The sequence below is a fragment of the Otolemur garnettii genome, unplaced genomic scaffold, assembly GCF_000181295.1.
Source record: "Otolemur garnettii isolate 467f Iridium unplaced genomic scaffold, OtoGar3 scaffold00085, whole genome shotgun sequence".
Classification (NCBI taxonomy): Eukaryota; Metazoa; Chordata; class Mammalia; order Primates; family Galagidae; genus Otolemur; species Otolemur garnettii.
Window position 1 is genome coordinate 735,387 of NW_003852480.1, and position 12,299 is coordinate 747,685.

Consider the following 12,299-nt stretch of genomic DNA (forward strand, 5'->3'; position numbering starts at 1 on the left):
TAAAATCCTGGCACTTGCCTGGCTTTCTCTGCCACCTCATGAGGACAGCCTGGTAGAGAAAGAAGTCGAATTAGCAGGGAGCAACCCTGGAGAGGCCAGAAAAGGCAGCAGGCTTCTCCCCATCACTGCAGAAACTGGAGAAAGTCTGCCCCTGAAACTTTAAACCTCATGACGCAAACATTTCCTTTTAAACTAGTCAGAGTCAACAGCTAGTGAACTATTCCTTCCATGAATCCTTCTAGCTTCCGTTGAAAGCCTGTACCTCGTGGGGAAACCCACTTTGTGAGGGCACCCCTCTAGCTGAACGGTAAGATTAGGCACCGCTCAGGGGACTATCGCTCTCTCCTCTGCTCCTCGGGGCTCCTGTAAACTGGCCTTACCAACCTTAGGAAAAAAGACTCTAGGAAGAAAGAGGAAGGCCTGGTGTTCTCCATGGTAACAGAACGGGTATTTAACACACCAAGTTATTCCTTGACTATACTTTAATATAAATGTTTCTAATGTAAGCAGTGCTTAAATTGGTGATTTTGTTCTTCCCAAACCGTGTACTCTGGGGAAAAAGAGAATTTAGCTTTGGCATAAAAAGCATTCGGACTATCTGTAAGTTTTCTTGCTAGCACCCCTGACTCACCCCCTGGCTCACCCTACCACCACCACCGCAAAGCAGGGAGTAGTGATAAGAGAGCTTTCTGTTACTGCATTAATCACAAAAGACTTAAACAATGTGTAAGTCTGAAAGTCTGCGTGAACCTGTTCCTGTCAAGTTTTGTGTTTCAGCCCTTCACCCCGGGGCATGCTGAAGAGCTCGGCTACAACTTGAACTTTACCTTGGACGTGAGAACAATGTAACCTAAAAAACTGTACACTCATATGAATTTGAAATTAAAGAAAAACAAAAACTTGTGTTTTCGGAAATAACAAACTTCCATCAGCGAGTCTGTCTTCAATCGTTCCTCCAATCTATTCCGCTTGCTTCTCCCAGAATTCTTTCCCTACATTACAGACTAGTAGAGGACCCCATTCTGCAACAGAACTCTTAGCTTCTCACGGCATGAGAAAGGAAGTTCAAATTTATCACCTTAGTATTCAGAGTTCCTGCGGTTTGATTCAATCCACCATTATACACTCACCACTTTACTGCACCGAAAGGCATCTCCTGTGCCAGAGAAACTCACTCGCAAATTATTCCCTACATCTTCTATTTCTAGTTTAACTGTTGGTAGTTCTCATTCCTCTATAATCCAATGGTTATTTTATCTTAACTAATCTTCATTGACTATCTATTAGGTGACAGTCAGCTATGGAAGTCTCAAGTCATTCTTCAAAGTCTAACACATGGTGCATTTCCATAGTTCTCTTTTCATCATGGTCTGATTTGTCCATAATTCAATACTCACATCACTCTGCCAAGTGTGGTGGCTCACACCTGTAATCCCAGCACTCTGGGAGGCTCAGGCCAGTGGATTGCTTGAGCTCAGGAGTTTGAGAGCAGCCTGAGTAAGAGCGATACCTTATCTCTACTAAAAATAGAAACAAAACAAAACAAAATAAAACTAGCCAGGCATTGTGGTGGGTGCCTGTAGCACCAGCTACTTGGCAGGCTGAGGTAACAAGATCATTTGACAAGCCCCAGAGTTCGAGGCTGCTGTGAGCTCTGACACCATTATCACTCTACCCAGGGCAACAGAGGGAGACTCTGTGTCAAAAAGAAGAAATCACTTCTTATTTATGCCACTGCACTGCTGCAGAAACCACTTTTTGCCTACACAACTACTCTCTCCTTCTTCCTTAAAACAGTAGTGATTTAGGTAAAACAGTAGTGTTAGGTCTTTGCTGTGGTATGAATATTTGTATCCCTTAAAGTTCAGATGATTAATCCTAACCCCCAAGGTGATGATATTTAGAAGTGGGGCCTTTGGGAAGTGATTGGGTCATGAATAGGAGAGGCCCAGGAGCGATCCCTGGCCTCTTTACCAAGTGAGGACACAGCTGGCAGGCAGCCGTCTATGAATCAGGAGGCCACCTTCCTCATCAGACACCCACATCTGTTGGCACCATCACTGACTGATCTTGGACTTCCCAGCCTCCAGAGAATGGTGAGAAATAAAATTCTGTCGTTTTCCGCCCGGATGAGGGTATCTTGTTACAGGAGTATGGAAGGATAGGCCAGTCTCACCGTGCCTGTGCTGCGGCGTCTGGTCCCCCTCTCCTCGCTGTGTGTGAGGACAGTAAACCATAGAAAGTAGCCACAACAACGTTCTTTCTTCTCTGGTGTCACAGCAGGGTTCCCACAGCATATCTTAAAGAGGTCTTGATGTTTTTGTACCTTGAACCTGTCTTCTTCTTGCCATTATGAATGAGATGAAAATCTGAGTGACATTCCAAAACCCATTTACGTATTCTCAGATCCAGTTTTGCGGGTTCAGGATGGGGAGAGAGGGTGGAAATAATGTATATAAAGGGCTTCAGGAGACGCCTTTGGATCTCTCAATTTACAATTTAAGAACACTTAGGCCAAATGTGGACTAGTAGCTATTTTTCTTTCCCTCAGTCCTTTAGGGGACCCGGGAAAATATTCTGTTCAGCCTATAAATTCTTATGATGTACTCATGAGTCTCTATGGTTATTATTAGCTAAATAAACAACAATGCTGCCTTTATTTCCATAGTATGACCATGCAACTAAAGACTATTTTAATTGTTACATAAAACAATGCTTTCTTAAAATATTCTCAGGTGCAGCTTGCACTGGCATTGTAAAGTTTATATGCAAAATCTATACTATCCTTGAAAGATACATCTACCAGAGCAGAAAACAGAAAATGAGTGTTTGAGTTTTTGAGGTCTATATGGCAGCGTTAATCTGTCTACCTCCCTTTCTCCATTATAAATTAATAACAATTATTTAAAGACAGTTGGCGGTTAAAAATACACAACTATGTGTAAATTAGAAATTGGGCAACTATCTACCAATAGCCAGTTGCAGTAATAACTATACTCTATTTACCATATTCCTGATTGGCGGCATTTTATTTTCATGTTTCTATTTCTATTTATTTGTCTGCCTGGTGACCCAGACTATGAGCTACTTGAAGTCATGAGATATCTCTTATTCAATGACGTCTTTTTCTGACCTACCACAGTGCTCAATAAATGTTTGACTGTAAGAGTAAATAAATGAGTAAATAAAAAGTCTGCAATAATTCTATTATAAACAAGAAGGAGGAAGAAAAAGGTCTAAAGGGGTTTTTTATTTTAAAGAAAAATCAAAATTTTTTGATCATCTTAAATGCTAAATACTGAAAAATTGTATTTATTTCACTTCACAGAGTTAGCATTCCTATAACCCACTATACTTCTTCCTCATTGGGCTAGTTACAGTATTTCCACCAAAGAAATCCAGGTGTTTTGGTGAGGACCAGGCACTGTTTTAAACTGGACAGATGGATTAACCCTTCCTTTTTCAAATGCTCTCGCATATCACGTTTTTCAATGTAAAAATGTTATGTATAACGTCCAGATTATTTACTTTAGAAGAGAGAAAAACACGGAAAAATAAAAAAAACAGCTTTATACTGTAAATGTGTCCTCCTAGGGGCACCACATCTCACTAACATCAGAAGCCTAGAAAGAGACACAATTCATTAATAACAAAGTGTGATTGGGTAAAGCAGAGGACTAGAAGCCCACTGATAACTTGTTCCTGTTCTAGATTTGTCCACCTGTCCCCCCCCCCCCACACACACACAGTATTGAAAAGCAAGAAACATTGTGTTACTTTTTCACCCAAGTGATGCTGGCAGTGTGCATGGACTTATGTGACATTCACCTTTCCCCTTCCTCCCTGTCCTGCCCCCAACCCCTCCCATCACATTGCTTGTGTATCCTCATCAGACTATTAAAAATAATAAAGCCTAACTTGCATCCAACTGTTTTACATTCTATATAACATACATTTTAAAAAGCATAAACACACAACTCATTTTCTATCTTTTCTTCACAAAGACTATCTGGGAAGGACAGTGAGGCAGTGGGGAATTAAGTCCAACATCTCCCCTGAGTCTATCCTCTTTTAAAGACAAAGCTCAAATACAGATTCAGATTATTTTAGCCTCTCTTTAAGTTTAGGGCTTGAAAAACTGTGGTAATTTAAATTCTTACAATGCATTTTAGGAGGACACATTTATATGTTAGTCCCATATGACTATGATGGCAAAGGGTTGATGTTACAATTTTTTATAAACCGACTTTAAACTTGAACGTAATTATACTAGGCCTTGTCAGGAAAAACTTTATTTTGCTTGATAGTAGTTTACATTATAGACACAGAGTGGACAAAGTTAAACAGAATAACTTCTTAGTACATTACAACTAAAACGACAGGATTAGCAACCATAATAAAAAGCATTGTTTTTTAATGCCATATTGGTTAATTAGGAAAATTATAGAATTCTTTAGAGGACAAATAAGCACCAGAAACCAAGATTTCAATGAGGAAAATATATTCTGGAACACTGAGCCCCACCTCAGTGTACAAGTGGCAGAGTTTAGTGAACCACAGGTGGGAGCCTGGGTTGGCTGTAACCCTGTCCCTTCCCTTCCCCCTACCCCTACATCACCCTCTGTAAAGGTGCCACTCAGAGGGAGATGACAGCGATATGGCAGGAATTAATCGGATGATTAAATTCTTAATAGTTATAAGATAGTAGAATAGTATCTGAAAGTCACTGAGAAAAAATAAACACGCAACCTAAATTTTTACATTCATTCTAACTAGTTTCTAAGAATGAAGGTGAAATAAAGACATTTCTAAATGAACAACAACTGAGTAATTTATTATCAATAGGCTCTCACTCAATAAACTTTCAAAGACGGTATTTAAGGAAGAAAGAAGGAAGGAAGAAGTAAACTTACAAAATATTCTAAAGGGCAACTCGAAATAATTAGCACTACAAGTAGACATAGCAATAAAGATGAACAAAGTGAATTACACAAAATAATGTTAAAATGTCTGATTTGTGGATTTATGAAAATACAAGACTAAAATCCTTAGTACCCACCGCATACGAATCAGCAGTGGGGGTAACAGTCACGAGAACCCAAACCTGGACAACAAGGACTAAAATCACCCACCCCACCCACTTCACTGTTCACAGTAACAGGATTTTACTATTTTGTCTTCAGTAGAGTCCGGGAGACTCTGGCCAAGGATAAAAAACTTCACTGTTTATTACAGAAACCGCCTAAAGAACTCCAACCGAAAATACTAACAGTTCCCTACCGAATGGTCCTGAACTCTTATATTCAAAAATCTTGCTGGGCTATTTCCACCAATTCTAAACTATTATATCCTGATTCTTACCTAATCCCAATCAAATCAAATACCCATTCAACCAACCTCAAGTTAACAATATCTGTTTTGCTCTTTCCTGATAAACTACTGAAGTTGTTAACGGGGACTGACGCTCCGACCCCACAGTGGGTGGAAACGCAGGCCTGTTCTATCCCCGCAGTGTGGCACTCTCTGGGGAGCCGGCATTTGGCAGTTGTTACAATGTTCTCCGGCAATTTTACATTTGGGGAAAGGACAAACACTGATTAGCTTTAGATATTGTTAAGTCAAATATGCTTGTCTAAGGTAGTCATTAAAAGCACAAATAGACATTTACTTTTTACACGAGTAGAAAAGAAAAAGGAAATGAGAAGATATATTGAATGCAAGAACAGAAACTGAAAAAAATAGGAAAATGAGTAGAAATAGAACGTAAAAAATAATAGAGCAGAACTCAAAATACTCATTCAAACAATGAGTATTTTATGACTTTAATGCAATTAAAGTCTTCTTTATTTGAATTTTTCTTTTTAATACAGTCTGAGAGGCAGTCATAACACACACACACACCCCCCAACGTGAATGCATACACATAACAAGGACGTAAGAAAGCTGAAAAGGAAAAATAATGGAAAGAAAGCCAGGCAAACAATAACCAAAATTATTTGATATAGTTATATCAATATTAGGTATGATAAACTCTGAGGCAAAATAAAGCACTACTAAAGAAAGAGAACGTTTGGGCAGCGCCTATGGCTCAAGGGGTAGGGTGCTGGCCCCATATACCAGAGGTGGTGGGTTCAAACCTGACTCCAGCCAAAAAAGAAAGAAAGAAAGAAAGAGAATGCCACACTCTCAACTTGTTTGCATCAACTAACATAATTTAAAAAGATTTAAGCAAAAAGTGACAGACCTATAAGGTGAAACTGATAAATCTATTGATCCTCAATTAGGAGAATTTAAGACAACTCTTTCAGTAATTGATATATTGAGGGAAAAAAATCAGGAAAAATACAGATGCTGTGATCAGCACAATTGCTAAAATTGATGGAATGGGAATAAACAGACTACAGTGCCCACCACTGAAGAGTGCACATTCATTTTCAGCATATTTCAGCAAATAAATATCTGAATCAAATGAAGCACTTCTTCAATTCCAAACAATTACAGACAGGCAGCATTCTTTAAAACACAATTAATTTAGAAATCTGTAATAAGATGTATTTTTAAAACTCACACATATAGGCTCTGCACCCGTAGCTCAAGTGGCTTAGGCACCAGCCACATATACTAGAGCTGGTGAGTTCGAATACAACCGGGCCTGCCAGACAACAATGACAACTACAACCAAAAAATAACCGGGTGTTGTGGTGGGCACCTGTAATCCTAGCTACTTGGGAGGCCGAGGCAAGAGAATTGCTTAAGCCCAGGAGTTGGAGGTTCCTTTGTTAAATTGGACAAATAATTAAAATGCCACATTATCAAAATTGGCAGAGTGAATCTAAAATAGAATATCTGTGAAAAGTTAATTTTTTTCATGTGATTATTTTTGGAACATTCAACATCAGAAATTAGAAAGTAATCCATAATAGAAGAAAAGAGATAATAAATATAATAAAATAAATTTTAAAAAATTATATGGAGCCTAGCTATGTAGAGAAAAACTGCTTTGTGAAAAATTAGTCCTGATTTATCCTATAAACAATTCCCTGCAGGGCTATTTAATTCCAATTTGTAGGGGATTTGCACCTTCCATTGCCTTTGAACTATTTTGCAACTCAGCAAGATACAGGTGACTGAGTCATCAAAAAAATAACTCTTGTCTATAGACTTATAAATAAACTAGATGCAATGGAACTTTAATTGACTTCCCTTCCCCACTGCAGAGGCAGCCAGTTTTGCCTTCATTTCAACATTTATTTTCATATTCCAGATTTGTAAATGTGTCTATTCCTCAGACTGTTATAATATCAGACTGATTCCCTCATTAATAAGTAAAACAGAATCTTTAATACATGTTTATTTAGTATCTGTATGGATGTCACGATTCTGCCTTTTAAAGACATTATTCTCTATCATAATAAACAGAGCCAAAATTTGTTTCTTTGAAAGAACAGTGGATAAATCAAACTAAACCGTAGGCGAGACTAACAAAACAAAGAAGACGGAACACTAAGCCAGTACTAAGGACAGAACACAGGACATAATCAGAAATGTAGCAGAAATTAAAATATATTAAGAACATCTTGTGAAAGCCCTAATGCACTAAAATCTGAAAACTTAAAATGAAATGGAACAACGCCTAAGAGATATAAATGCATAACTTACTTTAAAGGCAGGAATCATAAATGTATACTAGAACAATTGGTAGACAGGCTGTCACACACTAAGATTCACAGGCTTTTAAAGTACATTACAACTAAATGCAATGAGTTTATACTGGAACAGATGCTGACACAGAAAAAGGTTATAATGTGGAAAAACTGCTTATATCCAAGTAACCTCTGTAGGTGAACTGATGATAGCGTGTGAATATTAATTTCCTAGTTATGCAAATTTACCATGGTTAAACGGCAGGTTAACACTGGAGGACCTTGAGCTAAGAGTATACAGATATTTTCTGTACTATCTTTTTAACATTCTGCAAATCTGAAGTTACCCTAAATCTTAACCTTTATTTACAAAAAGCAAACTCTCCTACATACTAACAATATAATATTAAAAAATGTAATTTCCCAAAGAGATTTTAGCAGCAGTGTGTGAGAAATATAGAAATAAATCCAAATAATTGACCAGCAACATATTTATGAAGACAACTTTAAAACCGTGTAGACATTAAAGAGGACCCTAATAAAAAGAGAAACAAAGTTTTCAAGGACGGGAAGAGTCACTATTAAAATGCGGTTAATTCTCTTCAAAATGATCCATACATTAGACATCCGGACACTAAACATGACAACAGTGGTTTTCAAAGAACATTTGGCCTAGGAATATATTTAAATCAAGGAACTTTTTGCCCTAAGAATATATTTAAAAAGTAAAATAGCTAGGATGCTCCCCAAAGAAGAAAATAACGTGAGACTTCCTATGACAAAGCTTCTGTGGTGCTACAGTAATTAAGACAGTGTCATTCAATTGAGAAAGACAAAACTGACCAAAGTGACAGAACAGGATCCAGAAACAGAGCAGAGTATGTGAGGAAACCCGACCTTCAAGTCAGCTGGAAAAGAGAAGGACTCGTCAACAAAAGATGTTGGAACACTGTTGGACACCCGAAAAACCTCACACCACAGACAAAAATAAATACCAGAAGAATCAAGGAAAATGAGAGGTGAAATTCAAATAGCCATATAGATCAATAACAAGTAGGTAAAAATGATGACACCTCTGCACGTTATCTGGGGAACAGAGGGAGACTATGCCCCCCAAATTAAAACAAAAACCTAGGCAAAAGTTAGGAGCAATCATTGCAAAGGAAGGGAAGTATCAATGATCAATAGTAAATATGGAACTCAATTCAACCTCATTAGTAATGAGAAAAATGATTTAGAACTAATAATAAGGTATAATTTCATAGTTACTATATAAATTTTCTTTAAAGACAAATCAAAAGTTAATGAGAATTCTGCATAATGGAAATTCTTACAGATTTTTGTGAGCCGTATAAGCTGATCACTTTTAAAAACAATTTAATTCTACCTAGTAAAGTTGAAAATATGAATATTTAAAAACACTCAAGCCATTCTTAGATAGATACTCAAAGTGTTCTTGCATTTTTTGCACAAGGAGAACTGGAAATGAGCCAAATGCTTATCAAAGGAGAAGAGACAAAAAGAATCGATTATTATAAAATGAAACACTATATATCAAGGAAAACAAATGATCTAATAAGCTATCTGCCTCAACATAAACTAATTTTAAAAATATATTTTTTAGTTTGGTTTGTTTTGAAATGTATTATCAGAGCACAAAAAAGATATTTCAAGTCAGGCAAAAAGTAAACTTTGTATAAGACAGTTCATACGGAAATAGGTACATGGTATAAAGTTGTAAAGAAAACTAGGCTTTAGTGCAACAGTTAGACTTGAGGGATAAGTAAAAGGTTTAATCAGAGAGAAACATGGTAGGGGACTTCACAACTCTTTGTAATTTCTGAAAAGATTATGAAATGTTCTTTCGGGCTATACCTGTGGCTCAGTGGGTAGGCCACTGGCCTCATACACTGAGGGTGGTGGGTTTGAACCCGGCCTCGGCCAGCTAAAACAGCAGTGGCAACTGCAACAAAAAATAGACAGGAGTTGTGGTAAGTGCCTACAGTCCCAGCTACTCAGGAGGCTCAGGCAAGAGAATTGCTTAAGCCTAAGAGTTGGAGAATTCTGTGAGCTGTGACATCACAGTACTCTATAGATATATATAAATAAAGAAGATTTATTATTTTTATATATATAAAATTTTATATATATAAAAGAGTCAATAGGTGCAGTAGAGCCTGGCAAAAAACTATAAGTGTTAGGAGATATGGGTCTTAGCATTTGCCTAAAATATGAATGAGATCCAGGGCAACTACTGTACTTCAGTATCTGTGTATCTATAAAATGAAGGGTTACACCATATAATTTCTAAAGACAGTTAGATAGCTTCTGGTTCTCAAACTCTAAAATTATAAAGAGAGAAAAAGAATCTGAAATACATAGTCACAGACATAGCAAATGAGACAAAGGAACTACGTAAATACTAAAGATACAAATTGTGATGACAGCAAGTACAGAGTTTATTTCATCTGCATTGAAATATTTATCTGCAATACACCATGAAATGAAAATTCTCTTTTAACTTGTATATCAAAGAGAAAATAGAAAACCCGGGAAAGAAGTTCAAGTAAAATATTTTCATGTTATACAAATGCCACTGAAGTGAAAAATCAGCAGTAAGACCACCCAACCTTGACAAGTGTATTCATATGGGACTGAAAGTGTAATATTTGTGTGACATACAGTAGGTGGTCTTTTGCGTGGGTGAAATATTCCAGCTGACTTTGTTTCATGAATGCTTCTAGTAGAAAGAATGATGAATTCCTACCTGGCAAGGCAAAATGTTAGCAGAAATTCCTAATTCTGCTTTCAGAACTGTACTTTTCTTGGTGAAGAACTTTCAAGCTTCTCAGTCTTGTGTGTGTGTGTGTGTATCCATATGTGTTTTGAGGTATAATAATAAGTACTCACAGGTCAGTTCTTTCTTTTAACAGCATATTGTTTATTTTATTGATGAGGCTGTCAGGAAGATCAAATATAAGATTTTTAGCACTAAAGGCAAATTAGGTATCTGGCACAACTAGACTCTTCTGTGCAACTTTTTATTCTCTATTTCTTATTGAAAATGGTTTTGCACCATAGATGCTTTTTACCATGAATTATCTGAAATCACTTTAGAAGGAAGTAGAAAGTAATGACTCTGTGCATGTACGTGTCTTATTTCAAATGAAGACTTTCAGGGAAACAGGGCTTATAAAAGGTTGAACATTTCTTAGATCATCAGAAAAATAAAACAGATGCCGTTTAAAATCAGATCATCAGAAACAAGATTTTGACAGATGTTATCCGATGTTGGAATTTCATGTCTGACAACTTACTTGCATAGGTCATCTTCTGGGTCTTCAAGCCCAAATCTCTCATCAAACGTAAGTTGTATCCAGACATTTTCCTCTACAGCTACAAGTCTCCATACCAAGACCATATTTCTTGGATAAGTATGAGGAAACCTCGGGCTGTGAATGCTGCCATTACTAGACACAGTAATAACTCTCTCATGCTGAGGATCTTGTACTCCTAAAGCAAAAACATAAACACAGAAATATATTTAGAACAAACGTTTCAAAAATCAGAGGTTTCAAAATAAGTGTATTCTCCCTACTCCCATGTCACCTCTGACAAGTGTTGAGTCTGTCTTACACAAGCCAAATACCACCCGTTTCCAGAATTCATCTAGAAAAAAAGATGCACATTATTGAATAAAAATCCATGTATAAACGTACTTGAAGGAACGTAGAAAATTAGTCCTTTAAAATGTCATTGCTGAAAGGTCAACTATCAACTCTTTTGGATTCTGCAAATCAATAAAGTTAAGATGCTAATTTTTGAGAAGTTACCAAATATGTCATGTTCAAATAAAAATAAACTTAATTGTACTTATATATGTATATCTAGATATCTGTTTTGTGTATATATATATGTACGTATATATATAAGGATTCGAATTCCGTAATTTTAAACAGCAGAGCCACAGTCAACTAATCATTAAAAATTTCCCTTAAATGGTCACATACCAATGTTGGGGTTCAGGGATGGTTTGTTTTTGCACATCCCTGACCCACCCCCGTCCCCACTGGTTCACGATTTTATATACAGCAAAATACGATAGTCTTATGGCAGTTCAGGAAAAAGAATTGTGAGGATAAAAGAGGGAGAAGGAATACAAAAGGAATCAACTTTGCTCACTGATCTTTGAAGTGCCAAATAGCAGACTGCACCACACACCATTACAGCTATTTAGCTGTTCTAATACATTATCAGTGGTCTCAACCTGAGAACTAATCAGTGAATCAATCAGTGGTTCACAGGGGGTCGCCTAATGTCAGATATTACATTACAATTCATAACAGTAGCAAAATTACAGTTATGAAGTAGCAATGAAAATAACTGTATGGTTGGGGGGTCACCACAGCATGAGGAATTGTATTAAAGGGTCGCAGCATTAGGAAGGTTGAGAACCACTGATTTAGACACTGAGCTGACAAAATGATCTTAATAACTGCTCATTATTTGGGCCTCTAACTTCTAAAAAAAAAAAAAAAACCCTGATATCTAATATAAACCCAAAGTTTGACATAAACTGGATGATCTCAACTCTTACATATAAAAAAGTAAAATGAGTCAAAATAATTGTCTCAGTTCTAAGTGAACCCTTAGAAC

The 12,299-nt window shown here is 36.9% G+C and overlaps 1 protein-coding gene across 1 annotated transcript in view; it reads right to left on the reverse strand.

Annotated features, from left to right (window-relative positions):
- Positions 1-11,200, reverse strand: part of PDGFC (platelet derived growth factor C) — a 96,705-nt gene extending 85,505 nt beyond the window's left edge. Inside the window, exon 1 of the mRNA XM_023516040.1 lies at positions 10,961-11,200. Within this exon, the coding sequence (XP_023371808.1) occupies positions 10,961-11,064 (104 nt within the window). The 5' untranslated portion in view covers positions 11,065-11,200. The remainder of the gene's footprint in view (positions 1-10,960) is intronic.
- Between the last annotated feature and the right edge of the window lie 1,099 nt (positions 11,201-12,299).